Genomic DNA, 17,763 nt, shown 5'->3' with positions numbered 1-17,763 from the left:
ACCTATCGCATTGAACATAGCAGATCCCTAACTTTAGATGTAGAAATTTTTTTATTAAATAACATTAGCACATGTATTAATTTATTCTACAACAAATCAATTACTATATCTATTGTTATAACCGCTGTACAGAAAACGTTTTTTATTACAGAAATATGTTTCTTACGCGGTAGCGTATACTATCGATAGTCGTTATCGACTAACTGCAGTTTTACATCCGGACTCCTTGGGCCTTTGATTTTGATGATCACAAAAATTTACCCAGGATTGACGGTTTTTAATAGTATTTCGTCGGTGGACAATAAGATGACAAAGACCTAAATTTTTTAATTTTTTTTGTTCTCAGCATAAACTTTATTAATTTGAGTTATATGATGCCTACATTTTAATTGTGGAAAAGGATTATTAAATTTATAAATTGCAATTATGCTAACGATGCATTGGAAAATAATTTAAACAATCTGCACATTCGGTCGATAAAACAGATGATTTAAGGCGTTATTTTCTAAGATAGTTCTATGTATACACACAATCTTCTGTGCAATTAATAAAAATATTCTATTTTTTTATTCGATTTATAAATGTGCTGTTCATCACAAATACATATACGTTATACATTAACAAATCTGTCATGTATGTATACAAAATGTATATATACAAAAAATATTGTAATCCACTAAAAGCGATTTTTTTCTACTTGATAACTCACATATTAATATTTTAAAAATGATTAATCATGAAATTTAAGAAAACTTTTCTTACTTATAAACATAACTGCGAAATATTTCGCAATACGGTCATATTTATTTATGATAGTGATTTCATTTTCGTCCTTTATTTCGTTTTGTATATGCTGAAGTTGCATCAATAAATCCTTTACCTGTCGTTTCAATAATTTTCTATATTATTTTTATATATATTATATCAAAAATATATTATAATGAAAGATAAAAAGTTTTATTTAACGAAAAAAGAATATATATCCTATTCAACGGATTAACTTACATTTTCAGAGTTAAAATACCACGAACTGTATTGTAGTAAACAAACAAAAAAGAATAATACGGAAGACAGAACTTTTGTGATGAGATCCGGAGTACATTTTATTGTTAAAAGTACTGTCAGCTAGAAATAGGTAGTAGCAATTTGGCTTATTGGTATTAATTAATGATAATTTCAAAATGGAAATTTTGTATAGTTCTAGTACAAATGTATAGTTCAAAAGTTTAGAGTGTAGAAATAAATAAAATGTAGTTTGCCGTTAATCGTAACGATATTATTATTACTATTAGCATTATTATATTTTCTTACCTGAAATATAATAACCGTTGTCAGTATAACAGAATTGAAAATATATTGAAATCTAGTAAAGTTGGATTGTTGATAGGGCCATAAACCGACAGCGAGGAAGAGAATTCTAGTTATGTCAAAAGACTGCAAACGGATCATGTCTTTCACCGACAACGAAGTCAGTAGCGCAAATAATATGAAAAAGCCATCGAGGGTATGCTCATCTTCCCCTTTTTTCATTGATCGATTGAATATTTTCTTTTCTATAGACTTTCAGTGTAAACACAGCAATTTATATAATAGCCTATTATACTATTACGTTATAGTAAAACTTACTTTATTAGCACTTTAGAAGCATATTTCTTTGAATTTTTATAATAAAATAATTTTCTCGACTTGAGATCCGAGAGAATTTATTGTATGTTTTTTTTTTATTAAAGGAAAAACGTTTTTATGAGAAATCGATATAACGCATGCGTGTTGCCTTATTCTTGACGCTACTACTTCATTCTTATGTACACATCTACAAGGGACGTTGGTCATTGAATGAAATAGTTGTCAGTGTTACTATTGATTATTTCGTGGCGTCAGCCTTATTAAATAGAACATGTATCATTTTTAAACATGACAATTAAATCTGTAATGTTTTTAATATTATAGTTGTACGTTACAAGTTAATAATTATGCAACTGATATGTTAGCATCATATTAGCAAATATTATTTAAATGATTATGTCAAAGAATCTCATGTTGTAATTTTCCTTATTATACATTTAATTTTTTAACATGTTACTTAATATTAAAAATTTAAATCTTATTTACAAAATTTCGAAGAAAACAATAACAATGAGTTATTTTGACGTGGTGATAAATTCGAAGCAGCATTTGAAGCATGATCAATTCACGCGTGTTAATATAGATAGATATCACGCACGAAAACTAAACTAAAAATTAAATTTAGATAAAATGTATAATTTTTGTTGAATATATACCAAATATACCTTACATACATTGTTGATGAATTAAAGAGATTTGACACATTGTATCAATATTTTGGATTAAATGATTTTATTTCTTTGTGTTTTTTTATAGGTACTAAAATTTTTAGAAAAATTATATAATATTTTATATTATAATATATATATAACATTACATATAATATTGTTGTATTATATTAAGAAATAAAACTTTCTATTTTTTTCTACATGTGAGAGATACTGCTCATTCTTTTTGAAATATATTTTTCCATCTAATTCATATTTATGAAAGCGTAGATAATATGACAGTAAAATAAGATACTGAAGCTTTTACAAACTAGAAATCAAAATTATTTTCGTTTTTATTCGGTTCGATTATAATACAATATATGTGTTATTACTTATGTTTAAATAAAGACTATATTTTATTACCGTAGCAAAGGTTTCAATGGATGAAACAAATATTCCACCGATAATTATAGTAAAATCTTTGGCGCCTTTTAGCAATAAGAAAAGTATCATCCTTTGGATATATAAAGGAGCTACATACCATTGAACGCTGTACCTACAAAACGAGGACATTGATTTTTGAGAGAAAACGGAGAACTTTATAATTAATTTTTATCATTATTACTTTGATAGTTATAGTAACAACATTAAGTTTAATTAAATTTACTTTTATCATAAATATCTACAGGGTAAGTTATTGGTATTTCGCAAAGGTCTCTTACGCAGTAATAAAAACGTGATTATTGTGATCAATGATATTTTGTCCAAAAAAATTGCATACAAACAAGTATAGAATATCAACAAATATAAATCCAAGAGAAAAGATAGCCTCCTCAAGAATTTTTCCAGACAACGTAATCTGAGAGATCTACAAAATATAAGATCACAATCAATGTTCTACATTTTACAACAGTTCTCATTTTATTGTTTTATGGTCTTGTTCCTTTAACAAGAGTAAAAATCTATATATGCAAAATTATTGTTGAATATTGATTAATGAAAAATTGTAATAAAAGTTTAGTGTAAATTCGCTGTTAGCACAAATGGAAAATATTCATTGTTCGTTCAAAATTAAGTTTAAAAATGAAATGCGAACTTACCCGAAGAAAATTGAAACACAAAGAAGTGATAAAGACAGCTGTTAAACTGAGAAACATTATCTCAAATTTGGTTATCAAATATTTGGATAATCTTTAAAAACATAAAAATGTTACTACATATATTACATGCGTATATTTTTATATAGACGCTAACCTCATTGCTTCCCGATGAATATCAACAGCGTACATTAAACTCTTAGAATTTGAAATTTTGTTCTTTAGGGTAACAGTTTGCAGAATACTAATCTTTACTGCGCGTTCAATACGATAACTATAAATAATCATATGATTTTTTAATAGGATATTTCTTTGAGAGACAAATTTTACCTATACATTCGTCCAATAGTAACAGTTTTTTTCAACATTCGAATGTTTGTAGCCATTTTATAACTTATTTCGTACCAGGAAATTTTAAACATTCCAAAAATAAATTGAATACATCCAATGAGCATTGTTCCTGTTGCTATTGTTGCAATCAATCCTATACAAAACGCTGCGTTTACGTGTAATAGAATTAAGAAAATATATGTTTCTTGATCAACAAAGTATTCCATTACGAGTATACCATGTGGCTGCGATATATTTACTGATGAAGTAACATTAAATATATTCGTCCAACATTGAAGGATAAAAATACCAGATATTCCACAAATCCCAGATGCTAAAAAACACAAGATTTATTAAGTTCTAATCAAATTCTGCCTAATTACGCAAAATAAACTCGGTATCTCAGATCATATTATAATAGAGGATTCTCCTCTATAACTGACAATTAATTTACTATTTCATTTGTCTTAAAAAAAAAAGTTGCTATTAATTACTATAAATGTAACAAATATTAAATATGAACTCTTTAAACTACACATACATACTTATGCATATATGCATATATAAAAATTAAGGAAACAGTTAATTATAATTTTGTAATATATTGTAATTTTGAAAACCCGATTTTTTTCACTAGTATTTTAATAGTAAAGATGAATGTTGAAAAGAAAAAATGTAATCGCATGAAAAACTTTTACTTTACCCGTAAATATAACTGTGTAACGTTTTGCTTCGTAGCCATATTTGTTTATGATTGTTATTTCTTTTTCATCCTTTAATTCGTCGTATATTTGTTGAAGTTGCATTAGTAAATTTTTTACCTATTCCAGCAATATTTTTATATTGTCTTTGTATATCAAAATATAATTTTATTTGAGTATAAATATTTATTGGCCGGTAAAGACTTTATTCTATGGGTTTGCTGTATATTTGAAACTTACACTTTTGATGTTAACACTAAAAAAGTTGTAATTTATCAAGTGGACAGTAAAGAAAGATGCGGAAGACACAACCTTAATAACGAGATCAGAAGTATATCTTGACGTAATAAATGATGTTAGCTGCAAACAGTAATTTTACTTAATTTCATTTATAAGGGTATAACTCTAAAACTCAACATTATTTTGACTTTAAGTAAAGTTTAAAATTCTCTTTCATTTTCTCTCTCTTTTAAAGAAAGACAGACAGAGTTTTAAGCTTAAAAACAGAATAACGTTGGTGCAACCGAGCTTTAATAATTATATATATAATTAAACATATTAATATAAAATCTAGCATAGTTTAAGTTGAGAGTTATATTTTTAATTGGTTGAAAATACAATGCTATTATACTATGTATTTCCTTACCTGAAATATAATACCTGTTGTCAAAATACTAGAAAGGAAAATAAACTGAAATCTAGTTAACATAGATTGTTGATAGGGCCACAAACCAATAGCTAGCAATAGGATTCTATTGAGATTGAAATACTGAACTTCCAGACGGATCATCTCCCTCTATGCTCCAGAACATTACTGCGAGCATTACGACGATGGTGCGCTCATCCCCACCTTTCTCCACTGGTCACGATTAAATATATTTCATATCTTCTTTTTTTTACGTAAATTTCAACGCAAATTTTCCTAATTGACTATAATGCACAGTTGTGCAAGCCGGTCGTGAGATCGGAATATTGAAGTTAACAAATTTCTCAGGGAGAGCTGCGTACCATTATTCTTTATAACATAATTTATGTCAATTGTCGCTGTAAGTAATACGACAGATGTATCTTTCCCATTGAGCTATATATCCAGAAAAGCTACGCAGGCGCATTTCCTCCTTTTCAGTTCCGAAACTTCATTCTAGTACGCGCACTTGTAAGATACACTTGGTCTTCGAGAGGAAAGAGTCTTAATCTCCATGATGCCTACCTGGTAAAATTCTCATTTAAAATAAATAATTGCTTGAAACAGGTGATATATGACACTTTTAAATTTTAATGTGCGATCAGCGACTAATGTAATTAATGTAATTATCAAATTGATGTAATGACGTATCTAATTAATAATATTGTTTAGTAATCATATTCTTTTTTGTTTTTTTTTGTATTATTAACTATCACAAGTTTTTAAATTTAAATTTAAATATTTTAATTATTATATTATTTGGGAAAAATGTACAACGATTGCAAATTGCAAGTAAAAAATTGTACTTAAATGCAACGTGAAACAATTAAAAAACTATATGATTGCTTAATAACTATATGATTGTTTGAAAAATATGTCATATATACAGGGTGATCCAGGTCACTCGGAGGAGCCATCATCTACGTATTCCTCGTGAAAAACAGAGTCGAAAATGTTCATATCAAAATGTTGACATGTCAATGGTTTGTGAGTGGTGAGCTGTTGAAACTGTTCACAGGCATTAAGAGCACACCGTCAGGTGCGGAAATGCGCATATCTCTTCTTTTTCGATACAACTTCATTCGTGTAAACGCTTTCATGAGATTTGGTTAGGTCTTTGAGATGAATACTCTCCAACTTCTTTGACATCGATCATAATTGATACCAACTCATATCAATTTAAAACATGGTGATTAAATCAGTAACATCTTCAATATGACGTTTTATACATAATTGCAAAATTATGTATAAAACGTCAATTATTATAATATTAATATTATCTATTAAATATTAACATCATAGATATTTTTAAATTGATAAATTGCCGTGAACGACAATTGAATAAATATTAAATAAATGTCATTCACATGTCACTTATCATATTGTTATATTATTTATTAGATAAATTCTCCATTTTTCGTTTCTCCATTTATACCTTTAATTTTTCTAACACATCTTTATTTAATACTGAAATATATATTCATACATATTTACGTACACATATTAAAATATATGATATTAACAATAATTTGTACGAAAATATTTAATTACTTATCAGGGTAGAGTAATTCCGATATTTATGACGCGCAAGAATTTATGCAGAGAAGTCAGAGAAAAATAAAAGGAGTAAAGATAATTGGCACGCAATACCACTCTGTTATACATCTTTATATTATATTGTATTGTGTTGCGATTTCAGTTTTTTATTGTTAATATTAACAAAAATCATTGTGAATTGAAGCAATTTCTCAATGTAGTAAGTAGCACAACCATGTATTATAACTTACGTAAAATGAATACTGTAGAGTATGTGCGAAAGGTTGTTTCGTGATATATAAATGTACGAGGGATAGTAAAGGATGGCGTATAGCAAAATATAAATATTAATTCTTGTACTTTTTGTTTAACTTTGCATATCTCTACTATATCTTACTTGTTTAGTCTACGGCATTTTTAACACGCGGAATTTATGCCGCCTATTAATGTTACCAATTTTGCGCTTACACGTAGCAAACAAAGTGCACCTACCATGTGAATGTATTAACTTTTTTATTAATTTTATATATTATATATAATATTTGATATAACAAACAAATGCAAGATATTATTATCTCATAATATATATTTATATTTACTATTCATATTTTCTAATAAAATTTTGTAAACACATTTTATAACTTATTATGTCATATTACTATATTTATTAGCGTTATATGTAAACTTTTATGATTCGTATACCTAGTACTCCATCTATGAGTAGCCGTATATCCCACTCTAGTATATGTATGTTGTGAAAATGCAAGGGTTTTCAAAAGTTTCTTTTCCAAATGTAACGAATAAATATTTCGACCTTTAATTTTTAATTTTTCTTATAGTAATATGACTAATAAGCTATATGAAAATTTTATTAGTACAGTTTATTTATCTTAAATATACTAAATACTACTTGATAAATTAAGATTTTGATAAGTGCCGCGTATATATACATATACCGGAATTACCCTAATGTTTAACTCGTATAGCAATTACGCGTATTGATATTAAATATATAGGAATAAATTATCAGTATTTGAACCAATATAATAAAATAATTAAATCTATTGTTAATATTTGATGTACAGTATATATCTACAATATTCTTCCCAATGCATTTGTAAAGATTTGACATTTTAGTATGTTAGACTAAATTTTCGATTCTGTGATTTTTGAATAATAAAACATAAAATAAAATAACATTAAACAGTTAAAAATATAATTTTCTATTCTAAATGTGAGAAATGCCGTTTGATCTTTAAATATATTATTTAAATATATATTTTCTTATTTTTACTTGATTCGTATTTATCTAATTATTGTGTAGATAGTACAACGGTAAAATAAGATACCGAAGCTTTCACCAACTGCAAAAATATTGTTAATGTGTTTCCTTTTAATATACTACTTTATACTACTGTATTCAAGAAAATGGTCTTACCGTGGCAAAGGTCTCGAATGATGGAACAAATAATCCACCATACATATTCAGAGCGTAACTTTTGGCGCCTTTTAACAACAGGAAAAGTATCATTTTCTGGATATGTAAAGGAGTTAGATACCATTCAACTCTGTACCTACGAAACACAATTAATTATAAACACAAAAGTTAATTTGAAGGAAAATCAGGAAAGATTTACAAATAATTTTTAATATTGTACGTTAATTACGCTGGATGTACTAATGACGTTAATATAAATGTATAAATGTATAAATGTATAAATTATTTTGATTCAAAAATATGTAAAGTGAATCTTCTTGTTATTATATTTCGTGAGAAAGTTCCTTACACAGTAGCAAATACATAACTATTGTGGTCCGTCATTGTTTGCCCAATAGAATTTGATAAAAACAGATATAGAATTTCAACAGTTACAAATATTATGGGCATTAAAGCTTCTTTAGTAGCTTTTTCGGATGACACAATCAGAAAAATCTGAAATACGAATCTTAACTGTAATCAAATTTTTACATCCTAATAGTCCTATTATTTACTATACGTTTTTATTTCTTTTAAACAGCAAGAATCAGAACTGATTTATATGAAATTGCTATGTAAATTTGATTAATATGAAGTATCAATAACAGTACTTTCTCTACAGTATTTATAAAATTTTTCTAGTATATCTTATGGAATATCTAATGCTTATTCAAAAATAAATATAAGGATAAGATCTGAAACTTACTCGAACTAAATGGAAACACAATGACACTACCAGCAGCTGTGTTAGACAGACGAACATTATCTCAAAATGGGTTATCAAACGTGTGGATAATCTTAAAAAATAAGGAATTGTTACTGCATATGCTACACAATCTACTTACAATTATATGAATACTAACTTCACAGTTTGCCGATGAGTATTGATCGCGTAAATTAAACCTCGGATTGTCTCGAATTTTAAAATTTTGTTTGTCGAAGTAATATTTTGCAGAATGTTGATCTGTATTGCTCGTTCAATACGATAACTGTGAATAATGTAATTTTCTTAAATAAGGTATTTCTTTTGCAAGGTAAATTCAAATTCGTTCAACACAGCAATGTAGCTTTATTCACAATTTAAATTTTTGTGATCTGTTTTGTGTTTATTTTGTACCTGGAGATTTTAAACATTCCACAGAGAAATTTATAATATGCAATAAACAGTGATCCTGTTCCTATCGTTGCAATTGCTCCTATAAATGTAGCTGTGTTTATATGCAATAGAATTAAAAAGAAATATTTTTCCTGATCAACAAAATATTCTGCATTATATATTACGTATTGCATGTGACGTGATCGAGATACATTCGTCGATAGGACACTATCAGATATATTCCAAGATTGAACAATAATCGCACCAATCATTGCACAAATACCTATTACTAAAAAATATTGGAAAATAATTTAAGAACAATATAGATGTACACATGTATTTAAAATTTTCTATTATATAAAATTATTTCATATATAGCACATATAATGCTTTAAAATAATTTTACATATAGCGTATCTGTAACATACATTATAATGTAATTTAATTATAAATTGCGTTATAAATTACATTATAAAGTACATTATAAATTATACATTACATTATAAATTAGTTTAATTATCATTAATTTCTATTGCGCAATTGATAGCTATTCGTAATTTTATTTGATGAATATGTTTACTTCATATATTATTATCGCACAAATAGCATTAGAAGTACATATGCAACAAATAAACACAAATCGTATACCATATATGCAAAAGTATACAATGTGTGCAAAAATTTATTGAAATCTGTCAGAGTCGATTTTTAAATTGAAATTTGAAGTTTATATGTTACATGTTAAATAAGAAAATGTAATCGCATGTATAAATGTAAAGATATTATCTTACCTATAAGTGCAACTGTATAACATTTTGCAAGATAGCCATATTTTTCTATAATAGCGATTTCATTTTTATCTTTTAATTTATTACATATATGCTGAAGTCTGATGAATAATTTTTTCACCTGTTATTTCAGTAACTTTATGTGCCTCCTTTGTATATAGTAATATTAGGAAATGTTCTTTAATATAAGAATTTAAAATATAAAATCCCGTAAGCTATTAACTTACAGCTTCAATTTTAATGCCAAATGTATAATAATTTATCATTAAAATAAGAGAGAAAGTTGTGGAAGATACAACTGTAGTAATAAAATCCGAAGTAATTTTTGTTGTCATAAATGTTGTTAACTACAATTATACGTATTTTTAACTATTGTAATATAATTATATATTGCATACAATTATAAATAATTATATTAGATAATATTAGATAATATAATAGATTGTGATGTAAATCATTTATTAGTAAAAAATTGTTATGCATTAATTAATTCATTATGCAACTATACTATTCCTCTTACCTGAGATATAAAACTGGTCATTAAAATAATAGAAAAGAAAATAAATTGAAATCGAGTAAACTTGGATTGTTGATATGGCCACACACCAATAGCAAGCAATAAAACTCTATTGAGACTTAAATACTGAGTCTCTATACAGATCATCACTTGGCTAAGTCCAGAACAAGAATGATAGTGAAGAAATCGAAGTGCGCTCATCCTCTCCTTTTTTTCACTCAATTAAATATTTTCCATATTTTCTTTCTTATACGTAAATTTCAACGCAAATTTTTCTAATTGATTATAATACACTGCAGTTGTGCAAGTCGGTCGTGAAATTGAAATACATTAAAGTCAGCAAATTTCTCAGAGAGAGAGTTGTGTACCGTTATTCTTTATAACATAATTTATATCAATTGTCACTGTAAGTAATACGACAGATGTGTCTTTCCCATTGAGCTATATCCAGAAATGCTACGCAGGCGCATTTCTTCCTTTTCAGTTCCGAAACTTCATTCTAGTACGCATACTCGTAAGACACACTTGACCTTCGAGAGAAATTGTTTTAATTTCCTTGATGCCTACCTGGTAAAATTCTCATAATTTAAAAATAATTACATGAAATAGATGATATATGACACTTAAATATATTAATTTGCGATCAGCGATTAATCTTTTTACTTAAATTGACGTAATGACTATAATGACGTATCTAATTAATAATATTGTTTACTAGTAATTATACTCTCTTTTGTCTTTTTTTTATTTTTTGTATTATTAATTAACACAAGTTTTACAATTTAAATATTTTAATTATTATATTATTTACGAAAAATGTGCAACAATAGCAAATTGCAGGAAAAAAATTATACTTATTGAACTTAAATAATTGAAATAATTAAAAACTGTGAGTGTTTATACTTGAAAAATATATCATATACAATATTCAATTTGAATACATTGCGACGATCTGATGTATCTGATGTAACATCTTTATTTGAATAATTTTAATTTATTACATTTTTTTAACAGCAAAATCTCTAGTTAAACTACATGCTTAAAAAATTAATCTCTTTATTCCAAACACGAGTTCTATTGTTTCTTCATTGACTATATCCTTATTATGTTATTATTAAATTCATATTTGTTTCGTCACCGCGTAGAATATATGACAGTAAAATAAGACACCGAAGTCTTTACTAACTGTAATTAAAAACGGTTTTATATATATATATATATATATATATATATATATATATGTATATATACATATATACGTTTGTAATGTGATATTGTTAGTATTATCACTAATATCTCACCATGGCAAAACACTCTATGGATGCATCAAACAATCCACAGACATTCAGAGTAAACTTCTTGGTTTCTCTTTGTAATAGAAACAATATCATTCTTTGTATATGTAATGGGGCTCTATACCACTGAACGTTGTACCTATGAAATTGTTACACAGATAACAAATCATTAAAATTGAAAAAAGGAGTTTTTTTTAATAATTATTTTTAGTGTGAATTATTTTTCCATATATCGACTTTTCTGCAACTACATTAACTTCTACAACATTTGAACAATTTTTAAAAATGAGTTTTTATATACTTTATCTCATAGAATGATTCTTACGCAGTAAAAAATATATCACTATTGTGGTCTATTATATTCTGCCCGACATTGTTGGCTATAAACATATATAAAATACTGACAAACACAAATAACAATGGCATTAAAAATTCCACGAAATTATTTTTAGATGAAACAATCTGAAAAATCTAAAATACAAATTTCATAGAGATTATGAATTTTTTTACATATATATTTTTGACTATCAATCTATAAACAATACGTACATAAATTTTTTTTATAAAAGAATTAATAATATATAGAACTGAAAAATTGCATTTCAGTATGCAAGTGCTTATACTATTTTGATTAATCAAAAATTGCAACAGACGTACATCCTTCTTAAAATATGAATATGAAGTTTGTTTAAAAAATAAATGAACTATATAGATTAACTATATTAGACAACAAAATAGTAGATTAACAACATCGTTTAAGTTTTAACGGTATTAGTAAACTTAGTATCCATAAACCTGTTAATGTAATATATATTTTTTCAGTATTACTAAATTTTATAATGCAATATGCTTCTCTACTCTTTATTTTTATTCCTATAATATGTATAATTGTCTAACATAAGACTCTGGATTTATCACTTTTATATTATTTATAATTGATGTTATTAGCAATTTATAACTCTGGCATATTCATAATTTGATTTTAATTTGATTTTTATCGTATTTAACAGAGTAACTATTAATACACATAATTTCGGAGCAATTTTCATATATGTTATAACACGAAATAGAAAACTTACTTGAAACAGATTTAGGGTTAAGCAAGCCACGCCACATACTATTAAGCAAAGCATCATTATCTCGATTATGGACATCAAATGTTTGGCCAATCTTTAAAAAGAAAAAATATAACTAAACATATTACATATATACTGTGGACGTGATTACAAACTTCATAGCTTGTCGGTGAATATCGACGGCACAAATTATTCCCTCAGTCATCAGGATCTTATTTTTCAGCGTAATATTTTGTCGAATATTGATATTTATTGCATGCTCGATACGATAACTGTAAATGTTTGTGTTGTAATTATATAGTGAATGACATAATTTTTTAGCTGAAAGTATACTTTTTCACAAATTTTTCTTAATACATTTATATTGTTGAAAGATAAACTTTAATTATGTTAATTATAGTTTAAATTATCATTCCTTCTTTGTTCATACCAAGCAATTCTAAACATTCCACAGATATGGTGAAAACACGCAATGAGCATTGTTCCTATTGCTAATAGCGCAGTTGTCCCGATGCAAGTAATTGCGATGACATGCAACAGAATTAAGTAAAAATATTTTTCTTGATCGATAAAATACTCCATCATAATTGATATACGAGATACATTTTTTGGTAAAACGATATGAATAGTTGAGCAATTTTGGACGATGATCAGGACACATCCGATAACGGCAAATACTAAAAAATATTAAAAAGCATTTATAGTTAAAATTTCTTTTGTACAAACTTACCAAAATCTACATTGTTTAGTAGACATAGATCTAAAATATTATTTTGTCAACTTATTTATAATTAATTTCTGTCATTTCTATAGTAATGCAATTTGTACAATATGTTACTAATATGTTATTAATTATTGCATGTTTACTGAAAATAAATGGTTCAGTATATAGATGTAATATATCATACGTTAAAGTAAAAAGGAAAAATATTATATGTCAAAACTAATTTTAAAGTTTTCGTAGCTTACACTTTGAATAATAATTGTAAGCCTAGATCTGAGAATATTGCTTTACTTGTAAGTATAAACGTATAACGTCTTGCAGCGTAACTATGTTCTTCTATGATAGCAATTTCGTTTTTATCTTTTACTTGATTGTATATATTCTTAAGTTGCATTAATAACTCCTTTACCTGTTATACCAATAATTTTATATATTGTTTTTATACATAACAATATATAATAACATTTTTTTAATATATATATAATAAACATTTATTTGAAGATTATGCCGTCAAATGCATAATTATTACATATCAACTTACAGCTTCAATGTTGATGAAGAAGAAATTATATTTTATGAAAGTAAGAATAAAGTAAGATGCGGAAGACAGAATCTTAATGAGATTTGAGGCACAATATTTTGATGTTATTAGCGTTGTCAACTAATAGTAGTAATATTATTTATAATTATGCTTATATAAACAAAATTACAATAATATTTATATTATTATATAATCTATATTATACATATGTAATATAGATTGGGGTAACAATTTGCGAAACGATAATTTATTATATAATGTATTATATATACATATTATATTAATTTATTATATAATTTTATTATTACATTCTATTCTTACCTGAAATATAATACCCGCTGTCAGAATAGTAGAAAGGAAAATAAATTGAAATCGTGTAAGTTTAGATTGTTGATAGGGCCACAAACCGATAATGAGCAATAGAATTCTATTGAGACTAAAATATTGAATCTCTAGCTGAATCATTTCTCTGCGACGTCCGGAATACGACTGGTTACGAAGAAGTCGACTAGTACAATTATCCCTCCTTTTTTCCATCGATCCCCTAGACATTCTCGCTTATAATGTAAATTTTTATTGTGAATGCCATAATTTGTATAATGCTAGGCTATACGAATATCATTGTGAGATCAGAAATTCATTCATATTTCAATAGCATTTCTTACGAGAACTACGATTAGGGCATCGATCCAACATAAAGGAAATTTCAAACAAATATCTTTTCTTATTAGAAAAAAAAGAAAGACATTTATGAGAGAATAAAAGTCACGCAAGCGCATATCTTTTCTTTTTCGGTATAACTATATTTATTCGCGTATATACTCACGAGATATGTTTGGCCTTTGAGATCGAGTACTTTCCAACTTCTTTGACATCAATCATAATTGATACCAGAGACTCATGACAATTTAAAACATGGTGATTAAATCAATAACATTTTCAACGTTTTATACATAATTGTAAAATATTATTATAATATTAATATTATTATTAAATATTATTATCATAGATGTTTTTATATTGATAAACTCAGTGAACGACAATTGAACTAATATTAAATAAATATCATTTATCACTTATTAAATTGTTATATTTTTTTTTATTAGATAGATTCTCCATTTTTTATATACCTTTAATTTTCCTAACACATATTTATTTAATACTGAAATATATATTCACACTTATTTACGTAGACATATTAAAATATATTAACATTAAAAACGTGTTAAAATATTAAACTACTTATCAGAGTACGTTAGGCTGAATATTTCTAATTCCGTGATTTTTTATTAATAAAACGTTAAATAAAATTACATAGTCAAAAATAGGATTTTCTATCTTTTAAATGTGATAAATACCTTATTACTCTTTAAATATATATTCTTATCTTCTTTAAATATATATTTTCTTATTTTTATTTTATATTTATTTCATCATTGTGTAGATAGTATAAAGGTAAAATAGGATACCGAAGCTTTCACCAACTGCAAGAATATTATTATTTTGTTTTAATACAATACTTTATATATTCAAGAAAAAACTACATCTTACCGTGGCAAAGCACTCTAATGATGTAGTAAACAATCCACCGATATTTAAAGTATAATTTTTAGCGCCTTTTAATAATAGGAAGAGTAACATTTTCTGGATATGTAAAGGAGTTACATACCACTCAACTCTATATCTACGAAAATTATAAAGACTGAAATTGATTTGAAGGAAAATTAGGAAGATTTACAAATAATTGTTATCATTGTACGTTAATTACACTAGACTAATGACATTAAATTGTTTGGCTACAAAGATCTGTAAAGTGATCTTCTTGTTAACGTATTTTATGAGAAAATCCCTTACACAGTAGCAAATACAAAATTATTGTAATCTGTCATATTCTGTCCCATAAAATTCGATAGAAACATATATATGATTTGAACACCTGCAAATAGCGTGGGTGTTATAACTTCTTTAATAACAGCCTCCTCGGACAACAGAATTTGAAAAATCTGAAATACGAATCTCACAACTGTAATTAGATTTTTACATCCTAATAGCTATTCTTTACAGTTGTATTATTTTATAATACGTTTTTATTTCTTTTATGCAGCAAAAATCAGGGCTGATTTATATGAAAATTACTACGCAAATTTGATTAGTGTGAAGTATCAATAGCAGCACTTTCTCTACAGTATATCTTATATAAAATTTCTTTAGTATATATTATGTAATATCTAATGCTTGGTCGGAAATAAAAGTTACGATAAGATCTGAAACTTACTCGAACAAAGTTGAAACATATTGAAACTACGAACATCTGTGCTAAAAAGAAGAACAGCATCTCAAAATCGGCCATCAAACATGTGATTAATCTTAAAAAATAAGAAATTGTTACTGTTATATTATACACTCCGCATAAATATTATATGAATACTAACTCTATGGCTTGCCGATGGATATCGATGGCGCAAATTAAATCCTCGGATTTGAAAATTTTGTTTGTCGAGGTATTATTTTGTAGAATGTTGATCCTTATTGCGCGTTCAATACGATAACTGTAAATAATGTGATTTTTTAAATAAGTTATTTCTTGTTTTTGCAAGGTACATAAGTTCAAATTCGTTCCACACAGCAATGTAGATTCATTACAATTTGAATTTTTGTTATTATTTTGTGCTTATTTTTGTACCTGGAGATCTTTAACATTCCACAAATAAATTTAAAAGATGCAATAATCATTGTTCCTGTTGCTACAAATGCAGTTGCACCTATAATTAATGCTGCGTTTATATGCAGTAGAATTAAAAAGAAATATTTTTCCTGATCAACAAAATATTCTGTTAAGTATTGCATACGGCGTGGTTGAGATACGTTCGTTGATGGAACAACGTCAGACATAATCCAAAATTGAGATGCAATCAGACCAAACATTGCAAAAATAGCCAATACTAAAAGATGTTAAAAAATCATTTTAAAAATATATAATTAAAAATTTCTATTATGTAAAATTATTTTTATATAGCACATATAATTTTATAATTACTTATTCTGTATAGCATATCTATCTTGTGTTACAAATTTGTAAAATTTTTTAGATTAACTGTTATTAATCTGTATTGCGCAATTAATAGTCATTTTAATTTTATTTGACTATGAAATATGTTTACTACTATGCATATAATTTCACAAATACATCAAACGTACGCGTGTGCGACAAATGGACTCAAATGGTATACTATAGGGGAGACCGGGGCTGGTTGATACAGTTTTTTTTATGTCCGTATATATTCCACATGTAACTAATAAATGAAATAAATACCGCAAAGATATTTTTCAATAGTCACATGCTTCAACAACATAGAAATTATTTTAAAAATTTAATAATTTAATAATTTAAAAATATAATTAATTTTGTTGTATTAATAGAAAATGTAAAGTGATGCAACTTGTAACAACCGGCCCCATATGCTAGGTCAATTGTTACAATTACTGGAATCAGTTACACATTCAGATTTTAAAATATAACGTATTTAATTGAAGAAAATTAAAATAATTGTGCATAACATAACTTTATTTATAATTTTCAAATAAAATATACACATTAATGTAACATTAATGATATAAACATAA

The 17,763-nt window shown here is 26.3% G+C and overlaps 4 protein-coding genes and 1 pseudogene across 4 annotated transcripts; all 5 read right to left on the bottom strand.

The window, feature by feature from the left end:
- Positions 1–7,938: 7,938 nt before the first annotated feature.
- LOC105451434 lies at positions 7,939–9,061 on the bottom strand. Its single transcript, XM_011691872.1, has 5 exons — positions 8,966–9,061; positions 8,809–8,899; positions 8,413–8,558; positions 8,064–8,199; positions 7,939–7,989 (listed from the first exon to the last, which is right to left on the bottom strand). The coding sequence occupies exons 2-5, from the start codon at positions 8,863–8,865 to the stop codon at positions 7,939–7,941; spliced, it is 390 nt and encodes a 129-aa protein (XP_011690174.1). The 5' UTR covers positions 8,866–8,899; positions 8,966–9,061.
- Positions 9,062–11,608: 2,547 nt separating this feature from the next.
- On the bottom strand, positions 11,609–12,224 carry LOC105451433. Its single transcript, XM_011691871.1, has 3 exons — positions 12,124–12,224; positions 11,805–11,937; positions 11,609–11,688 (listed from the first exon to the last, which is right to left on the bottom strand). Exons 1-3 carry the CDS (start codon positions 12,222–12,224, stop codon positions 11,638–11,640), a joined length of 285 nt encoding a protein of 94 aa, XP_011690173.1. The 3' UTR covers positions 11,609–11,637.
- Positions 12,225–12,752: 528 nt separating this feature from the next.
- LOC105451423 lies at positions 12,753–13,489 on the bottom strand (annotated as a pseudogene).
- Positions 13,490–13,839: 350 nt separating this feature from the next.
- On the bottom strand, positions 13,840–14,605 carry LOC105451432. The gene is made up of 3 exons (XM_011691870.1): positions 14,461–14,605; positions 14,140–14,259; positions 13,840–14,007 (listed from the first exon to the last, which is right to left on the bottom strand). The coding sequence occupies exons 1-3, from the start codon at positions 14,602–14,604 to the stop codon at positions 13,840–13,842; spliced, it is 432 nt and encodes a 143-aa protein (XP_011690172.1). The 5' UTR covers position 14,605.
- A 967-nt stretch (positions 14,606–15,572) lies between these two features.
- On the bottom strand, positions 15,573–16,489 carry LOC105451431 (odorant receptor 49b-like). Its single transcript, XM_011691869.1, has 4 exons — positions 16,415–16,489; positions 15,994–16,142; positions 15,691–15,823; positions 15,573–15,623 (listed from the first exon to the last, which is right to left on the bottom strand). Exons 1-4 carry the CDS (start codon positions 16,487–16,489, stop codon positions 15,573–15,575), a joined length of 408 nt encoding a protein of 135 aa, XP_011690171.1.
- Positions 16,490–17,763: the final 1,274 nt, after the last annotated feature.

Source organism: Wasmannia auropunctata, unplaced genomic scaffold (genome assembly GCF_000956235.1).
Source record: "Wasmannia auropunctata unplaced genomic scaffold, wasmannia.A_1.0 LD336052.1, whole genome shotgun sequence".
Taxonomy (NCBI): domain Eukaryota; kingdom Metazoa; phylum Arthropoda; class Insecta; order Hymenoptera; family Formicidae; genus Wasmannia; species Wasmannia auropunctata.
The sequence above is the reverse complement of the archived record's forward strand: the minus strand, read 5'-3'. Positions and strand labels throughout refer to the sequence as shown.

Excerpts from the sequence above, each read along its gene's own strand:
- LOC105451434 (XM_011691872.1), bottom strand. The coding sequence starts at position 8,865 with ATGTTCGTCTGTCTAACACAGCTGCTGGTAGTGTCATTGTGTTTCCAT. Across the intron at positions 8,559-8,808 it reads TGTGTTTCCATTTAGTTCGA|ATTTTTCTGATTGTGTCATC; the intron begins GTAAGTTTCAGA and ends TTCGTATTTCAG. Across the intron at positions 8,200-8,412 it reads AGTTATGTATTTGCTACTGT|GTACAGAGTTGAATGGTATC; the intron begins GTAAGGAACTTT and ends TGTGTTTCGTAG.
- LOC105451433 (XM_011691871.1), bottom strand. The coding sequence starts at position 12,224 with ATGCCATTGTTATTTGTGTTTGTCAGTATTTTATATATGTTTATAGCC. Across the intron at positions 11,938-12,123 it reads AGTGATATATTTTTTACTGC|GTACAACGTTCAGTGGTATA; the intron begins GTAAGAATCATT and ends ACAATTTCATAG. Across the intron at positions 11,689-11,804 it reads CCATAGAGTGTTTTGCCATG|TTAGTAAAGACTTCGGTGTC; the intron begins GTGAGATATTAG and ends TTTTAATTACAG.
- LOC105451432 (XM_011691870.1), bottom strand. The coding sequence starts at position 14,604 with ATGATTCAGCTAGAGATTCAATATTTTAGTCTCAATAGAATTCTATTG. Across the intron at positions 14,260-14,460 it reads CAGCGGGTATTATATTTCAG|TTGACAACGCTAATAACATC; the intron begins GTAAGAATAGAA and ends TACTACTATTAG. Across the intron at positions 14,008-14,139 it reads TCTTCATCAACATTGAAGCT|GTAAAGGAGTTATTAATGCA; the intron begins GTAAGTTGATAT and ends TTGGTATAACAG.
- LOC105451431 (XM_011691869.1), bottom strand. The coding sequence starts at position 16,489 with ATGGCCGATTTTGAGATGCTGTTCTTCTTTTTAGCACAGATGTTCGTA. Across the intron at positions 16,143-16,414 it reads TATGTTTCAACTTTGTTCGA|ATTTTTCAAATTCTGTTGTC; the intron begins GTAAGTTTCAGA and ends TTCGTATTTCAG. Across the intron at positions 15,824-15,993 it reads AATTTTGTATTTGCTACTGT|ATATAGAGTTGAGTGGTATG; the intron begins GTAAGGGATTTT and ends TAATTTTCGTAG.